General features: G+C 41.0%; 1 protein-coding gene across 1 annotated transcript in view; it reads right to left on the bottom strand.

Moving 5' to 3' along the window:
• TIAM1 (TIAM Rac1 associated GEF 1) overlaps positions 1 to 19,216 on the bottom strand; it is an 85,997-nt gene that overhangs the window by 31,045 nt on the left and 35,736 nt on the right. The window contains exons 9-13 of the mRNA XM_067299334.1: positions 17,236 to 17,340; positions 13,705 to 13,786; positions 8,259 to 8,345; positions 4,547 to 4,771; positions 1,544 to 1,546 (exon numbers count right to left, since the gene is read on the bottom strand). Of these exons, the coding sequence (XP_067155435.1) occupies positions 1,544 to 1,546; positions 4,547 to 4,771; positions 8,259 to 8,345; positions 13,705 to 13,786; positions 17,236 to 17,340 (502 nt within the window). The remainder of the gene's footprint in view (positions 1 to 1,543; positions 1,547 to 4,546; positions 4,772 to 8,258; positions 8,346 to 13,704; positions 13,787 to 17,235; positions 17,341 to 19,216) is intronic.

The following is a 19,216-nucleotide window of genomic DNA, read 5'->3' as shown; positions in this document are numbered from 1 at the left end:
AGATCAGTGAAAAACTTCTACAATCTTTTGCTTTTAAGCTTTTAAAAAAAGAGCTCTTGTGACAACAGTTTTGCATATCTGTACTTAATTATATGCAAGACCCTCAGATTGCTGCTGCAGTAAATGCCACTGGAACTGCAATATCAGCCATTGAAAGATAACACTATTTTTGAATATGCTACAAAAGAGATGAAAGTAGTTGTCTGCCTCAGGAAAATAACCCTGAAGAAATTAAGGTTACTGTTAGTTTCAATGTGTTCTGAAATTCAAATTACTTGACCTAAGAGCTGCTGAGAAAGGACAACAATGGCAATTCTTATAGTGCATTTGCAAGTTTGCTTCATTTTTATACTATATTCTTTAATGAATGTGTTAACTTGGTTCTCCTACTTTCTGAATGGCAAAATAATAGACTCCTTAAAAATATCTAGCTGCTTCATATCTACAAGATTAATATACTCCTTCAAAATATACTTTTTTTTATCAGCTACTTTCTATATAGTGATTTATTTGGCTCTCTGCTATGCCTTCACACTGTACCATGTGCTAGAATCTCCAAAATATAAGAGTATGTAAAGCCTAGACTTCAGAAATTCCACCCCAGAGTATGAAAAGCATATGAAAAAGTAGTTAGTTGTGGGGAGACCACAGGCAAATACAGATACGACTCCCTACTTACATTCCCAAATCCCAAAGCCTCTTCTAATAACAAAATAACTCTTTTATGCTTTGCTGATTTGGGGGCAACACAAATGTGAGTTTTCAGCTTTCAACCTCTCATTCGCTGGGTTGAGTGGGGCAGACCGTGGAGACAAAACACTGCATGTGGCAAAGAGAGGCAGCTCTCAGTGCTCCTTTTAGGCAATAAAGAAAACATGTTGTGTTTCTCCAGATAGAATCCAAGCTAGTCCTCCTCAACCAGATTTATGCAGACTGTGTTAGAAGGAGAGAAGATTGAAAGCCAGAACAAATATTAATAGATGAAAGAAAGAAAACTTGTGGCTTTGTAAGCATCATGTAGAGCAAATTCCTAGGGGAAAGTATACATCATATCCAAGATGCTATTTTTTACATCAATTAGAGATGTAAAATTCAAGGTCATCTCAAGAATAATCTATTAAGAAAATACAATGAAATAGCAGCTGCCACAGAGCTGATCTGCAGGCACTAGCCCCAACCTCAGTATATATAATGTAGTTCCAGATAATGAAACAGCTGTAAATCACATCACATTTAACAAGACCGCTGGCAGTCACTCCATGGAGGTCAACTCCCAGAAAAACAGAGCAAGCTTTGCTCATGGAAGACCTCCCAGCAAGTAAGGCATTAGGAAAGCTTCCTAAAAAAAATAATTTGTAACACAATAGCTTTCTATTGAAAAGATGCAGTTTCATGTGCCTTACATAAAACTTCTGCCCTTAGCTGCCTTCATGACACATGGAGAATTGCAATAGTGAGGAATGGTAATGACAGGACATCAGTGTAATCAGTCAAGCAGACCCTGAATTTGTGGAAAATGGGTGGATCTATAGGCGATTTATACCTGCTGGCATTTCGGCCCGGTAATGTTTCACTCTCCTGCTGAAATGGAGGCTATACTGGTTCAGGACGGAAAAATAAATCTGCATGCTATAAATAAAGCATATAATAGAAATCACTGAGCTGATTTACACAGCCAGCCAAGCTGCCAGTAATCAACAAGGATACAAATAAATGGGTCAGTGGGTATTTCATACTTGACTACTCTCCACAAGAAGCTGCAGAGCTGAGACCAAAAATATAAGAATCAGCTGCAAACCCCCAGATAAGACCACACACTTCCTTTCCAAATTTCACAGGGATCCAATTTTAGGAAACAAATCTCTGAAAAAGCACAGGGCTAGAAGAATACAGGCTTCGGTAAAACACTGCATTCTACTAACATCTAAAACCAGAAATTGATGTCGAAGATCAAAACACCTGCCTCAAACTTTGATGCAGATCATTGATTTCGCTCCCACCTCAGGCTAAGTAATTCCAAACTAGAACTTTGTCGTTGTTTAGTTTTTAACAGTCTTAATGCAATTCTTTAGAGGCATATTTGATATGGCAATTACAGGCGCTTTCAGAAGCTGCCATAAACACCTGCACATCTGCTGATGTGCTATTTTGCTGCTTCTGTTGGTTAAAGAACTATTTGCTCCCCCTTTGAGGAGGAATGAAGGCAATTCCCACCTAAACATTTGCTGTAATGTGAAGGAAAGTAAGCATCAAGAGAGTCCCTAGACTTCTTTGCCTCCTATTGCATGAAAAAAAACTGAAGGACCTGACTACAACACACCAAAAGTAACAGACAGCTGTACCAAGAGAAATCTGAGTGGAAAAGGAAGCCAGAACATCAGCCTCAATCCTGGGGAGCTATTTAAGAAACAGGCATTTTGTACCACCAGACAGCTAACATGTTTACTGCAGGAAATGGAGAGAAAAAGCAGATGTTCCACTGCACTGTAGAAAATGCAAAAGCCAGTTTGGGAAAACCTTATAAAATCTATGAGGACAGACATTACTCAAACAGAGTAACACAGAGGAGGCTGCATCTACAAAGTGGCAGAGGCAGGTAGTCTAATTTTGGTGTGACATGTTGATCAGCTGTGTCCCATGGTTTCATTTCACATAATGCACACCATGTTATTACTGAACAATATTAAAAAGCATATGTTAGGTTCTTCAGATGCATTTGGCAAATTATAAGCTGTCTGACCCTCAGCAAGGAAAAGGATCCCCAATGACCTAACTATTCAAAATAATGATGCACAGAGCAATGACGGTGGCAGAGACACTGCTTATTGAGACTAGCTTGGTTACCAAATGTGTCTACTGTAGATTAGAAATCACTATGTTGCATGACATGAAAATCCCAATTCTCACTTCTTTGCAGCCAGGGCAGACATACACTTCTGTGACGAACTGGGGTGCAATACTCAGCATGCATTTCAGTGAAAAAGCACAGGCAAAGACAACAGGATCCCCCCCCCCCCCCACACGATGTACTGGTGTTATGTGGGAAATGGGGACATCTTGTGGTCAGCTATAAAACTTTACCAGGTGAGCTTAAGAGGCTTTTGTACTTAAAAATCAACTAACTGGGAAAAGTTCAGGGAAAATTAATAAAAAAATGTCCTCCAGAAAATGTTTAGTTTAGCAGAAGGGTGAGAGGAGAAGTTCTTTTATCTAACGGCTACGTAGCTCAAGCACTCAACCAGGGCTTTCCTTTGTCTTTGGGGGGTTTTCCCACACCCTACAGAAGGCTTGCTTCAGCTCAGCATCATGCTGATGCAGGCACAGAGCTTCTGGGTTAGCTCAAATTTGCACCCACACTCATCCCAGAATCCCCTACATAAAGCGATTAGGGCAGTCAGACATGTCCTGGGAGGAGGCTGACTTTAGCCCTGCTAAAGTGCGTTACCAGTCCCTCTCCCCCTGCCCCAGCTTTTATTAAGAATGTCCAAAACAAAAATGTTTCATAAATGTCAAAACAACTACTCTGACATTTCTGAAACCTTTACTTTGACGTAAAACTAAGTATTTTGACATATTCGAAATCCATTCACTTTTGACTGGAAGACAGTATTTACCTCAATTCAAAATGTTTTTGGATATCTAGAAACTACTTTTTGGCCATTCCATTTATTTTTCCTATATTTTAAATTATTGCAAAAAACTGAAGCTAGCACGTACACCCAGTATCCTCTCCTGGCTTGGGGATGGGGGCATTTAGAAACATTTCTCTGAATATGCAGGACAGGTAGGAGGAGACACGGTGCAGGAGCTTTCCTACTATCCCAGTGCAATTCCCAGTACTGCTGTCGTACAGATCTAATGGCTAGCAGCCATCGAAAGAGGTGGTCCTGCTCTTCTGCAGCCATTTCTTTCATCTCAGCACAGGTGCTTGTCCTCATCTGGTTCAGGAAGCTAACCTGGTAGAAAATAAATCACGTTTTCCAGTTTTCTACCAGTTTAGTTCTCTGAACAACCCACTGTGGTGCACAAGAATGCTTCTTCCCACCACCATGTGCTGTGGGACCAGTTAGATATGTTTGGCCATGTGAATCCATGATTTTAGGTTTTGAATGGTCCTTATGCGTTATCTACGTGTCTCATCAAATACACACGTAGCCTGTGCTCCTGGCTAGTTGCAGAGAGGGTGAATCCTTGTCCCCTCCTTCTGTCCCACCATTCATATATTCTGTGGGCAAATCCAGAGACAAAGGCATCTCCTGAGCAGACCAGAAGTATGTCAGCAATCAGTTCTGCTACTGGCCAGAGGCACATCTGGATTGGTGATGACATATATTTCACAGCCTAACCCTGTATGCAGTCATCGTTCGTTGCTACTGCAGATTATACCCTATGGTTTCCAGAGCTCTTTTATTATCTGCCCAGCACATTTCGGCTGTATTCCCTCTCACTTTCATCACAGAAGTTACAAACAGGGATCAATGGGATCACATCAGCATACTGTAAATCTGTATCCTCCTCATGGTACTTTCTACAGTGAAATCAATACCTTGGTTACTCCCAGCAAATGTCAGCGTGCTGTCGCTCAGGTCAGATGGGTTTTCCAAGCGACGTGGCAGTGGTTGCATTAATTTCTGTCCTTCCTCTATCTCAGGATATGTACGCACTGTAAGACACAGTGACGGCTGAACAAGGGCATCTTTCAGCAAAGCCGAGTCCAGGTCTTCAGCAGCTTTCTTGTTGATCTCAACAATTTCATCACCAGCTTTAAGGCCTGCAATGCACAAAGAAACAGGTAAGACTCGCACAGTAATGTTTCTGTTACCCACAGACATCAAGGAGCTCTGCTGGGGTATTTATGAAGTGCCAGACAGTGTTATGTCTAGACATGAAGTAAACATTTATGACTGCAAATGATACAGAAATTTGATGGACTTCTGCGAGATCTGTTGTCAGGCTAGTATTCCAGTATCTGTAAGCTTGAGGTGCCCGAGGAGTCTCTCACAATGTACCAACAGCAAGATATCCCCTTTTTCTTCACATCACTGCATTTATGGATAGATTCAGACTTCTGAACTCTCCACACATGCCTGGGGAAGGAAGGAGTGGTGTGAAGCAAGTGTGAACTGGGTCTACGCCTCTGCTTTGGTGAAGCAGGGGCTCAACAGGAACAGACCAATGAATCTCCCAGGACAGCTATGTTATTGGGCTGGGTTGGTTCTTTCTTTTACCCAATTAATAATTTTCCATATAGGTGAATGTTTTTATTGCTACACCTAGGAAGAGACAAAACATTTCCCAATGAAATGAGGTAGACGGTGCAAGACATCAGATAGCCTCCTCTAGGGCCCTGCCTGAATTACATACATCCTAGCACATAAATCTTCAAAAGGTAAATTCTAGCATGTGATAAGTTAGTCATGATTTTTTCAATCCAATTTCAGGAGCTATTTATAGTCCCAGTGCCCAGGGGAAATGGAGATCTGCAGAGAAAACAGCTGGCTCCTGCTCGCCTCGAGGGCGATGCAACGATGCCGACAGGCAACAGAAAGCCCTCAAAGGTCCCGCAGGAAACACAACCTTCCACTCAGCCAGCGGGGTCTGCTCCCGGGCTGGCAGCAGCATGCTGGACCAGGTTTTAATCCCAAATAATCTTCCATCAGAGAGCAGCACACTGAGGGGCTGGTGCTGAGAGCACCGACCATAGGAGCTGCACCCACCACCAGCTTTCAGCTCTACTCCAGGGTGACCCTGATGGCCCCTGCATCCGCCCGGGTCCCACCTGCGGGCCTGACTGATGCGAGCTGCACATGGTGGGAAAGCTGATGCTGCAGTGGCCACCAAATGCCGGGACCGTTTTGGCGTCCTGGTCATCACCCTGGTGGGGCTCCCCGTTGTCAAACTGTGAGCCTACCTCTCTGCTCCCTGCACTGAGAGCTGCTGTTTGCAGGTGAAGCATCCTAGTGCAGTGCAGTCCTCTGGTTTGGGAGATCGGGCTAATGATGAGTCTTACCATCCTTAAGGCAGGATGAAAGGTATGGCTTAATTAGCCTGAGCTGGGAGCAGAGCTTGGCTGCATCCTCCAGGCTACAGGATACCCACATTTGAGAGAAAAGCTTGAAATAGGGAAGGGAAGGAGGCTAAGAGCTTTAGCCCTCTTTAGGAAAATTGAGATCTCTCTAAATGCATGTAATTGTGCCCAGAAACTGTGGTGTGGAACGCGGTTTCGGAAAGAATAAAATGAAATAAATAGAACAGCTACAAAGTAAATGGACCATAAAATCATATTTGAAACAAGGACAAAACAAAGCAACTCAAGCATTTCATATTATTTCATTTATTCTACTTAGTGATGCGATGTCATAATAGTAGCACATTAATATGCCTGCAACCATAAACATTGTATTTGGGGCTTCATTTACTCTTTGTAATCCTGTTTTTAAATCATTTGGGATAAAGCATCATACATATCTCAGTACAGTCGAGCATCTCAAATTTCAACAATGGCTTAGCTAAAGCAGACCAACAAAAAAATCATAAATTGTAAAAATAATTAGGAGAAAATAGTATTTAAGACTTTTTAACTGGAAAAAAACATTGAAAATACTGTAACTCTTCTGATTAAACTTACTATAGGAAGTGCTGTCAAACGCAAACATAAATGTAAATAATGGGAGGAAGAGAGAGTTTTCCTCCCTGCTCTCTGCTAACTGTGGGTATCTTGTGAAAATATCCTATCAAAGACTGTTCACATAGACATGGCTTTTTATATCAGTCATGAAGAGCAAAATATCACTGGTAGCTTGTTTTAGCATTTCAGCCCCACAGGAGGCAGCCTGTGTTCGTGCATTTGTTTAAATTCTTGTTCAAACATTTTCTACAAGTAAAATAAGGAAGCCTTGCTGAGAACTTCCCCCCCACTCCCGACCCTAATACTCTCTTTGCTCCCCACAAGATGCCTGCAGACTTTTATTTCCCTGCTGTGGGCTGGCAGGGAGCCGCCTCGAAGTTCAGGGCTTTTGGCAGATCCCCGGTCCTGGTCAGCCAGGGAATCACCACTGCTAGCATGGGGGTGAGGGGGGTAAGGAGGGACAGGAGAGGGAAAGACTGTCTTTTCCTGCTTCATCGACATACGCAGAAGCCTCCAGAACTACCAAGACCATTTTCTTTTGGTATGGTTAAACGTTACAGGCTCCTTGCAGCCAAAACGGACTGTCTCCCTCCCCTTTCCTCTGCTTCTTCCTTCCTGATTTCTGGCTGCCCAGCCCTGCCCCTCCACCATGCCACTTCTGGCACTTGCTTCACTGCAACACAAGACAACTCCATTTGCTAACAGGTCAGAAGACCAGTCATCATGTATTTCTATATCAGCAGTTTTCTGTCAAGTCAGTGAGCTGAATCAGCACAGCAAAGAAACAGCACAAGGCACAGGGCTGGAGCATTTTGGGGGAGAATGGCTCACTTTGCTTTCAGCAACAGCAAACTGTTGAATAAGCTTTGCAGTAGCATGTAATCACTCGCCAAGAAAACTCTGAAGGGGTTTTTGAGAACTCTGCATACACTGATGGGTTATGATGGGATGACAGTCTTCCCACTCTTCATGCTTCCCTTACTATTCTTAAAAACCTGGTTAGATTTCAGCTGGCCCAGCTCCCTGACCAGCCCATCCTGTGACTGCATGAACAGCAGTGCCAGTATATCAGAGAGGGCAATAAAAACAGTTGACCAACAGTGGGAAAAAAGGTAAGTGCATGAAAGTGTTGGGATTGACTTCCACTTGCTTAAGCTGCAGTGAAACCATACCCTGTTCTGCACTAGGACTAGCCTGGTGAGCTAGTTATCTCTGCTGTCTTCTGGTCCAAGTGCTGACATGCTTCCGGTAATCACTGAAAGCAAAATTAAATTAGAGTCCCAGCCACCAAAAGTAACTGGATGACTTTTATTTTACCTGTTTATCTCCCAGTGACTGACTTGAGAGGGGCCCTGCTTCTCCTTCTAGCTGCAAGGGACATGCTGACCTTGCTATATACATAACAACTCAAAATTAAAAGAGGTTGACTATAAAGCATAGTTGATCCTAAGAGCAGAACAGAAGAGTATTTCAGGCTCTTCCCAAAAGACCATAATGTCTTTGGGACAGAGATCCTTGTTTGGTGTGTTTGTAAAGCTCCCATATTAAAAAGCTCATGGTCTACACTAGCAAAACAAACAAACAAAGAAACAATAACAAAAGCATTTTAAAATGGGGAGGTGTCTTTTACCTTTCTTGAAAGCCAGACCTGTCTCTTTGACACCGTTCACATACAGCCGACGAATCCCTTCTTCTTCCACAGAGGACAGCGAGAAGCCTAGGGAGGTACGCAGCAACACGGTTAGAATAAGCTAATCATTTTCAGCATTTCCTAATCACTGCATGCTCTACTGATAAGGCCGTTTCCTCCACAGGGAGCCGAATTCTTGACAAAGCGGTAGCCCACTCCTAAAAGCCTTACTTACATAGCTAGCCTTTATTCATGAAAGTACACCCATGCCACGCAATCGCAAACACTGCTTGTGTAAGGAAGGTTTTCAGCACTAGACTTCCTCCCTTCTCTTAAAACTTTACAAACGTAAAGGGAAAGTTAAAATACAAAAGTTGCTCTAAGAAAAACCTGATCTTAATTTCTGAGTTTATATAAATCATTTACAGTTTTATTTGAGGCTATCACAGCTGCAAAGTGTTGAACACACTTCAACTTCTCTTGCCACAAAAGGTCATTTCAAGAAGTTTGCTGTTTGCAGACAAAAGCTGTACAATGCAAGCTAGGAAACTAAGAATTATGGCTGGCATGCCATCCTTAACCCACATGAGGCATAACAGTGCAGCATAACAGCAGAATGTCGGCTTTTACTTTTTGAATTTCCTGGACTAGATAAGTCTGTAAAAATGCTGCCTCCTCTTCTCCCCCTTTCTTTTCTCAGCTGCTCCTTGCATGACTTGTTATTTGCCAAGTCTCAGCTCAGAGCACATTTTATAGCTACTTTATAAACCCACAGAACAGCCTTATAATGGAAGTATTGACACAGTCTTAATTTTAACAGTGCAAATGGTACTGTTACATTTGCTATTGGTGATTTTCTTGCCATTTGGATCTGACATTGTGTAGGATAACAATGTGTAAAGGAAACTGTTTTTAGTTAAACAGGTTTTATTTATTTACTGTTGAGAATTATCTAAAGTAGAACATTTGCTTTTCTGAAACTTCATTACTCCCTAAATGGGTGTAGGCAACCATTTGCTCTCTTTTTTTCTTCCATCTAGAAAAACATTTATAAACCTGTTGGGGGAGACATTTGTTCGACATGGAATCAGCCACCAGCCAAGAGGAAGCAGATGTGCTGAGAGCCTATTCTTACTTAGGACTCCCTTTAAGTTGATGTTTATGGATGAGAAGTTATTTTTTCATACATCACTTAAAAGAAAAAAAAAAGGAGGGGGAAGAACGTGGCAGCCTAGAAGTTAGCAGCATATGGTGATCCATGACTTACTGAGCTACTTGGAATTTGCATGTGGGCTTCTCAGCTCTCACTAAAATGAAAGTTGTGAAGCTTACTCGACACACCAACTTCAGTGGAGCAAAAACTCTTGACTAAACAAGAGAAGAAATGTAAAATATAGTAACTATTGGTTGTCATCACTGCAAAGCTTACCTGGAAAATCCTAAACCAGAAGCATAGTGATATGTTTAGCCCAAGACTGTAGTTTGAGTCAGCACAAATTATCAGTTGCTAATACAATCACCCTTTTGAAACGCAAATGTTGTTTTACAGCATTACCTTCACTCAAACTACCATACAGTTAAAACACGGCTGGGCTGCATCTCAAATTCTTGCTGTGGCTAAACTGTGAAGAGTTTAGCACACCCAACCTGGTCCAAAGCTCCACTTCTCTTCTATGAGAGGACAACTACCTCCTTCAGTCCATCAGGGATAAGTGCATGTGTAGTTGCTTTCTACTTCAGGTTTCAGTCAAGAAAAAAATCCAGAGCAGTAATTAGTGGCAGAATGGGTGCAGGGAGCGATTGTGTGTGTTGTCTAAGATCAGCTGATCTAAGAGATGAGGGATGCAATTGGCAACAGCCTCGAAGTGGTCATCTCACAAGTACACTTAGGTCCTCTGCAGACAGGGTATGTGACCGTATCCCAGGTGTAGCTAAACAGTGTTTACTTCTGTGGTTGTGATAGCAGCTGGGGCCAGATAGACAGCTGGAAGCAGCATTGCCTTCCCTCTGCAACGCTGGTACCAGTGCTCTCACAGCCACGCAATAAACCAGAACAGGGAACTGACCCACATGAGAGATATCTTGGTCAAATACATATATATGTGTGTATATATATGTGTATATGTGTATATATGTGTATATACACATATATACATACATACATATATATATATATTGTGTGTGTATGTATACATGTGTATATGTAGGTATAGTTTATGTGTATACATGCATAGTCTATGTGTGTATGTACAGTTTTCATCTGGATGAATTCTCCAGGTGCTCCACACAAACACTTGTACTAGCATTGCATGAGAGGAATGGCAGGAGCGAGAACAAGTGGCAGCAATTGCATAAGCTTGCCTCACTGCCAAAAAGATTATTATCAAACCATGCACCAACTCTGAAACACAGGCCTAAAAAGATGGGTCGTGACCCAGACAGAGTCTTTTCTTCACTACAAAGTTTTGATAACAGGAGGACAAAAGTCGGTTTCTAAAAATGTACATGGTACACAAAACCAGCACAATACCTGAGCAAATCCACCTTCACAAAATGCCCCGAGACACATAGTTGCTAACAAAAATGCCAGTAGAGATATGTATGTATGTACATACAGTGACTGGAAGCAACAAGCTCTTATTACTGGTGCTCTGTGACTTCTGCCCACACAACCTTGTGCAGAGAGGCTGGTACAAGTGAAAGCAGGCAAGTACGTATGTGCCCAGCAATATCAACAGCAACAAGCTGACAAATCTAATAAAGACAAGGTCCAACAGGCTGGCCAGATGCTTCAGGAGTGTCTCTTACCACAAGGACACTAGTGGGAGTAGAAATACTGCACAATGTCCCTAGCCGAGCTCTCCCTGAAATGATCTGCTCCATCCTCTTTACATCCCTTGAACTCAAGATGTGCTCAGACATGATGGCGAAGCTCCCCTGAAGGCCTGCTAATGCCCAAAGGAGCAGCTCTGCCCTTTCCCTGCCACCGGAAAGTCTTAGCTGGCCTGAAACAGCTTGCAAAGCCTGCAGAAAGCTATTCACTTTTAGTATTTTACTCTTCTGCCAGGCTAGTGAGCTGAACTGGCTTGTCTAATTGTACCCTTAATCAAAGCATTTCACCTCTCTGCCTTTGATACCATGTCTGTTAAATGGACATAACAGCACTAAGTCTCCACTGTCAGGATTAATTAATAGCTGCTTCTGAAGTATCTTAAAAATTCAAGAAGATTTACAAGTATTATTATTGCTATAGCTATATTGCTAGCAACAGCAACAGGTAATGTCACTGACGATTTTCATAATCTTATACATTTTCAAAATGAACACTTCTCCAGTTCTTCTGGAGAAATCCAGGTACAGGGAATTTGGACCTATGTTTTTTAAATGTGCAAGAATTATGAGAAGAGTTGAATGAAGCTGAACAGAAAAAACAAGTAATCATTAGCATAAAAAATCTTTTAGCACCCCAGACTTTCGATTGTGGTACTGGTTCTTGACCCAGTCCCATGCACTTGTTGAAGTTCTTGCAAGGGGCTGAGCCTCAAGTGCTGCCCAGCTAATTAAGAACCAATCCCAAAAGCATCCCTGTTCACAGAAAGACTTATGTGGATGCTTATATGCTTTGAGACTGTGCAATCATATTATTGATTTAGATTTTTTAAAAAACAAAACCAGTAGCAAGAACCCTTAAGCAATCTTGTTAAAAGAATCTATGCCAAAACAATAAAGCTCTGATCTTTGTGTTGCCATAGCTCATGAATGTACTTAGCTTTCTCTCTAGATTGTAAAAGTACATATTGCCAATGTTAATTCTGCAAAGAGACAATGTAAGTACTAAAAACTCAAACGTACTTAACATACAAGACTGGAAAGGATCTCAAAATGAACCCTAGCTTACGCCAGGCACCAAGGCACGATCAACACAGCTTATCACCTTACTTCTGTCCCCCACATCTAAGTATTTCAGTACACACTTGTCACTGTATGAACACAGAGTACCATTTCTATTAGATACATACCGAATATAGAAATTCTGCTGCTGTTTAAAGTCAAAGTAAGTTTTGCTATTTCTTTCAACAAGACTCTCAGAGTCGGCTCTGATGCATTTTGCATTCACTCTGTGCAGGGTCAGGGCCACTGAAATGATACGCTACGTCCCATGTCTCAAACAGCTGATCTCATTTCACAGGACATCACAGTGCATTTCATTGCCTTTCCCTTCTTTCACTTACAAAAAAAAAAAAAAAGGAAAGGAATAAACAGGAAATGCCAAGACACCCCTAACTCTTGCAGTGCTTTCAGGCACAGCATAATTATTGAACCTAGGGCCATTGCTGTGCTACTTCCTATTTCTTTGGTAGGTCTTCAGTATTCAAACTGCAGTCAGTACCACTGCTTTGTAGCAGAGCTCAATATTCGAATGGCCTGCAGCTGTATAATAAGCAGTTTGGGGATTCAGAATTATTCTAGTCATTAAAACAGAATATTTAGATAAACACTGAAAGATGCAGATTGGTTGCCTGTAGGGTAGGTTGCATAAATAATGTGAAAAAAGCTCAACAGGACTGTAATTGAGAGACCAAAGGGCAAACTCACTGGGCTGAAGGTCTAGAACATCAAATACTGGAAAGCTAAAAACTATGACCAACCCCAATATAAAAATTAGGAATTTTTCTGAAATTACACTACACGTAATTATGCATATATGTAGTTATAGAATTATGTATATGACATGTCAAATTCTGGTTTGAGAAGCCCACAGGGGTTCCTTGTGAGGGTCGTTCGCACCATGTCCCTGTTGCCCAAACCTCAGGGACAGCTGGGTGAAATGGGGACCCACAGTGGGTGCTGATGGCAGGACAGTGAAAGGGCCAATAAGCTTTTCCTGCAGCAGCTGCCCCCGCAGGAAGCACACTGGGGGGCTGGCCGGAGGCAGCTGTGCACCCAAACGCAGAGGGGGAGCCTGCTGTGCCCTTGCTGCAACCTCAGCTCTGCGCCGGGCATGCTGCAAAGCTGCCCCAAATGCCTTAAAAGAGATATTTGCATTGTGGGTGACCACCCACAAAAGTGGGATGCTGTTTTCTGCCCCATCGGGCAGCAGTAGAGCTATGCACGTGCCTCAGTCACACAACCTGTGTACGCTGTGTTTTGAGAAACCGCAAAACCAAGAAAACATTTGTCCTTTCTGCCACTGTGACTTTCTTCAGAGCGATGCATCCTACCTGGTTCAAGCACCAGGAGAAACTGTTTGGCACATTACAAATAAAACCCACCATGCTTCAGGGCAGGGGAGCCACCTTTCTGTGGATGGCGCAGAAATCAGATGTGCTGTTCGTATTTTGTTCAACAGGCCTTTCAGGTATATTAATGAATAGCAAGTAAAAGCCTGCTCACACCAGAATTGACTTCGTAGGAAGGTAAAAACAGATCAGGGAGAGAAGCTTACCATAAATATCAGAGGATGCATCAGACTTCTCTATTTGAATGTGCTGAGTAATTTTCTGACAGATTTCTATTTCTTTGTATAGCTGAATAGAAAAAAACAAAAAACAATAATATGTTATCTTGGGAGGACAGGTTTATTGTACTCATTTTGAACTTTTTTTTTTTAAATTACTGGAGAAAGAAAGGGACTGTGATCATTATTTATTTATTGAGTAATTTTCTCCACACCTGTGAAATGTATTAGTAGTGCAATTATGCTTTACTGTTAGGAACACATTTAAAGAGGAGAATGTGGTGTTTTTCTACTGCCAACATAAAGGCAAGGATAAATACATTTTACTCAGTCAGTGCAATTTTGAGTGCACAAGAAACAGGGCTTCCAATCCTGTTCCTGTATTTAATAACTAGTCATTATTTAACATTTACTACTCATTTTAATAAGGCATTGCAGGAATTTAATTATTTTTATAGTCCTAAAATTGCACATAAGAATTTTGTTTCTTAAATCCATTTCTTAATTATAAGACTCTCAGATTTATATACAGTTCTTTTTTTCAGCAAGAAGTTGCACCTTTAACATGTTTATTTGTACTGAACCCCCCTCCCAAGTCTTTGAAATCATCATAAACAACCTCACTGGGAGACCAGAACAAATTCACAGCTCCAAGTAATAAACTAGAAGCCTAAACATATACTCCCAATTCACTCTGCCCTTTAGGTGCTAAGCAACACTTCTGCAGGGCTATATCCCTCTGTCAGAGTTTGCAGCTTAAGTTAACAGAAATCATGCTTTAAATCACTTACATTCTTGTGCCTTGTGTCACATACTGTTATATTCTGGTTCTAACAAATACCCTTGTATTGGTGCCTGTCACACCATCTGAGATAGGGAAATTCCAGTTTTCCAGACAAAGTCATCTCGGCCAGATATTTAGAGGCTCTGACCTGACATCTTAGGCCCTGATGTACCCAAAGCTACATAGGAAGCCTGTGGCTCAGCACAGGTTTGAAGTTGTTTTTCCAGAGCACAGGCTAGAACTTAAGTACCAAACCATCCTTTCTTCTTTGGAAAAAATAAAATCACACCCACAGGTGACTGGGAGCCCGCAGGCAAATATTAATTTTATCTCCAGCTTCTATTGACATTTATGGACGTGTTTAATTGCAAATATTATGTATTACAGAACAGTTATATACCCACTTAAATGCTCGCATACAGCAGTGCTGTAAAATTCAGCGAGGATGCCTTTCTAGCTTAAAATGCAGTTTGCAAGTATAGGAACCTATTACTAAAAACTTTTTAAAAATCAAATTATATTTACAGAAATCTCAGCCAGATTTCAGTAGAGGTTTTAATAAGACAAAAAGAAAAAAAGGAGCAAATTCTTCAGATGCGGTATTTTCAGAATAAAAACTGCATCTGATCCGGGCAGCATCTAAACAAGGCAGTTATCCTGAGGAGCAGGATCTATCCTGCATGATCTGGAGCTAGCAGGGAGGCCCCCCACGCTGTGACAGGGACACGGGAGCTCCTCACTGTCCACATCCCAAAGTGCCATTTCAAGCAAGAACCTCTACAAAAAAGGAAGCAAATAACTGGGATCCGCAGGCTTCAGCTGAGCCGTGCGAACTGGAGTGCTGGTCCAGGCAGCAACACTTGCATCCCTGTGCCACGAGGACTTGCTGCGCCGATGCTGAATATTTGGGACCATGGTGCCTGATGCCACACCGCCAACGGCCCTGGAGGCACCGCAGGTCTCTGCGGGGAGACGGTGACGGTGTCACTCCAAAGGATGACAGTCCAAAGCGGTCTCCCCGCCTCAGACGAGGAAGGCACCAACTCGTCTTTGCTCCGCACAGAGAGATTTAATAGCAGTGCGGGGCAGCAGCTTCACCCTAAGCCTCATACTACCAGCAAGATCTCTGGGGAGGCCTCTGATCTCCTGGTTCCTAATCAAAGCGGTGTGTTGCTTAACACAACAGTGCCACCTAAATTTTACCAAAAGTTGCAAGTCTGGCATGCTGAGCTTCAGCCAAAACATTCCAACACTTATTTTACAATAAAAGGTACTTAAAAAGGTATTACTGTCTGGTAGAATACCTAATGCTAAATACCCTCCCCCTGAGCCCTTAGTAATATTTTTTAACACATAATAAAGTAAGCTTGTGAATTCTTAAAAGATGATGTTAGAATACAAAGCATCACCTATAAAGTTTTGGGGAGGAAAGGAAAATACATATTTAATCTCCATTTCTGACTTAAATTCAGCAGCTGATTTGCTCTGCAAGAAAAAGGAATACCATCCTAAGAAATTACGTTTACCTTTTCTGCAGTAATGTATTTTAAAAGCACTTTATTAGAAGGAAGGTAGCTCTGGCAAGGTGACATCAACATTAAATAACACTAAAAACAGCTATTCAGGAAAGTACAAAAATGCAGGTGTTACTATAGCATATTGCAAGAGAGTCATTTAATCAAACACTTAAATAAAAGTAATTTAAATTTTCCTATGACATAACCACACACACACACACACACACATGCAATCACACAAATGCAAGTTGTCTTCATGATATTAGGTTAGGTACGATCCGGCAGCCCCTATCTATACTATGATCTTTCAGCATGCATATAGTCACTCTGACTGTAGAGTTTTGGCTTAATTTCACATTTTCAGAATAAACAGTAACTGATGACTATGTCAACTCTATATTCCCTCAGCATCAGAAAAGTCACAAAAGTTCCTCCAGGCAATGAGAGCTAAAATCTATCTCCTCTGGGTTTTAATTCTTCCCAGTTTATGTTTCATTTCCCAGTTTTAGTGCTCCACTAACACTATTTCTCACCAATTCTTTTTCTTAACAGTGATAATGGCAAACCCCAGACCTTTATTACTAAATGAACAAGAGCATCCATAATTGGTAAAGTTTTGCTTTTTATAAATAAAACAGCTACCAATAAAAAAGACTTTAAAAGCTTTACAGTGTGCATGTGTAAAATCATAGAGTTAAAACATGACACTAATTCTGTTTGGTCTTTTTTTTTTTAATCTCTCATTTCAGAATTCCTTTGAAGTCTGCTTTTGAGATGCATGATATGAAAACATCCGACTGAAGCAATTAGGAAAGCATATTTTCACACACAACTCCAGAGCTTTTTAACCTCAACTTTTACCTTCCCAGTTAGAAAAAAAAAAAGAACAACTTATGCACATACACCCCCTTTAAAAAGTCAGACAAAGCAATCTAAACAAGGAATATTCAGGCCTCAACACTATGACTGTAAAGCAAATGAAACACACACACACACACACACACACACACACACACACACACAAGCAAAGCAGCAACTCTTTTCTGAAGATGGAGTGTTTTGTGAAATTGCTTTACTGTAGGCCAATCTGCTATGGTCAGCAAAGCACTCTAATTGTAAGTTAAAAAGCATAACTCTGCAAATTACAAATACCAGACAAACACTAATTAATAGTGTCCTACAAAGTGTCATTTAATTTTGCTCCGTAGGTAGCATTACCAGTTCATAGATATCCTCTTCTGGCTTTGGTACATAAAATTGAATCTGGTTTTCAATCAGGAATTTAAGACGCAGGTAGTGAGCGGAGTGATCCAGCTGATGTGTCTGCAAGAAGTGGAGAAGAGGATTTAGAAGAGAAATGCAACGGCTCGAATTATCTATAATTACAGAATGGAGTGACAGTCACAGAGCGAAAAAGGTGGGGCTGCCCCAGCACCATCTTTCATAAGAGGCCTGAGGGTTTCCTGACCTAAACAACCTGAACATTCTCCTCTTCCCCAGAAATTAAATGTTCATGTCAAGGGCAGTGCTATTACTCCACGCAGCCTCTTCGGTTCTGCTTATTTGATGCTTGCACTCCATCCCAGGCTAGTGCCAAACTAAGCAAACTTGATTAAAGCAGAAGAATCAGAGCATACGTTTGTATACAAGTGCGTTTAAAATGGCAAGGAGGAAAATAAATGTTCTGCTAACAATAGAAAAATGTAACAGGAGATTTTCTTTTCCTGTTTGTTTTGGTTTTTAGCTTCTTCGTAATTTAGCAAGTAGGTATGGTGTGGAAAATTTCAAGCAGGGTTATATAAAAATACCTGTATATGTCCTCTAAATTCAAAACAGCACAGGATAGGTTAGCTTTGAAAAGCTAAAGAAGCCAAGAGTTGCATACTGGATTGCATCCCAGTGGAAACAGGTCACACCATTTTAATGAATTAGTTATAATTAACTGAGGAGATGGCATTTGGTCTGGGAGATGTTAATGACCTTTTCTCAGCACGATTAATAAGTTCAATTTAAGCAGAGGTTAATGCAGTGTGTAATCAAAACACATTAGAAAGATGATAAACACAAAGGATGTCATTCAGAAGTTACTTTCCAAAGTCCATAAACTGTTGACGAAAGCTAATGAAAAACCCCAAAGTGATTCCAAACACAGGAGGTAAATTCACCTCACTGTCGCTTTCAGAATCCCGTCATTGTAGGGCTTATACATTTGTCTTACCATTCTCTACTCACAAATCCCCAAAGTTTCCTAGGTTTTAGTAAAAGCAATGGTCTATCTGAAAAATCATGCAAGAACATCACTATTTCCGACTCATTATTCATTGGCCAAGTGGTTTTTTAAAGGCTCACTTATCCAATTCAAGCCAAGATGACACCCTGAGACTCAGCTGACTGATCACACAGTGCAGCTTATGAGTAATGGACAGTGAGTGACTGTGGAAAAGATCACACACTGACCCAGTAAAGCCTTCCATAAATATTCAGAGAACGGAGAATGTTTCTGAAAGTCTGGATTGGCTCATGAATAAAAAAGAGCTACCAGAAAAAAAATGTGGACAGACCTATTGTTTCATTCTGCATATTGCTACATTCAAACATGGCCAGTTCAAAGACCAAATTATCCTTATATGGAATCGAGTATCTGAAATGGGATAACCTCTGTAATGTGGACAAATATCTAGTTAATTAAAGTAATTTAAAATTTAATGAACGGCCAAAATAAAAATAGCAGAATATAGACGATCCTCACCCTCTCCCCTTTTTTCTCTTTCTTATTTTTAGAAAACCATTTCCCAAGTTGCACTCATTGTTTACTGACCATTTTTACCAGCTTCTTCTCTTACATGCACAGACATACAAATGCCCCAGAAATAAGAAGGAAGCAGAAATAGTTTTAATTCTTCAAAAATGATACATATGAGTCCTAGATTAGTTGCTGGTCAGATTAGTTTATTATCCACAGACACAACGTGAAGAATGTCTTGCACATGAATTAAATTTAAAAAAAAAATAGAGAAGAGACATAAAAACAGATTGCACAGCTGAAGTCAGAAGGAAAATTCTGTGATAAGTCTCACTGAAAGTGTGTAAAATGCTTGAGCCATTTAAAACAAAACTAATAGGGAAAAATACTATAAGGAAGGAATATCCTAGCAGAAAACCTAGAAGAGGCAACCTAGCAGCCTCTTCCTACCACTCA

This window comes from Apteryx mantelli, chromosome 1, assembly GCF_036417845.1.
Source record: "Apteryx mantelli isolate bAptMan1 chromosome 1, bAptMan1.hap1, whole genome shotgun sequence".
NCBI classification, from domain to species: domain Eukaryota; kingdom Metazoa; phylum Chordata; class Aves; order Apterygiformes; family Apterygidae; genus Apteryx; species Apteryx mantelli.
The sequence above is the reverse complement of the archived record's forward strand: the minus strand, read 5'-3'. Positions and strand labels throughout refer to the sequence as shown.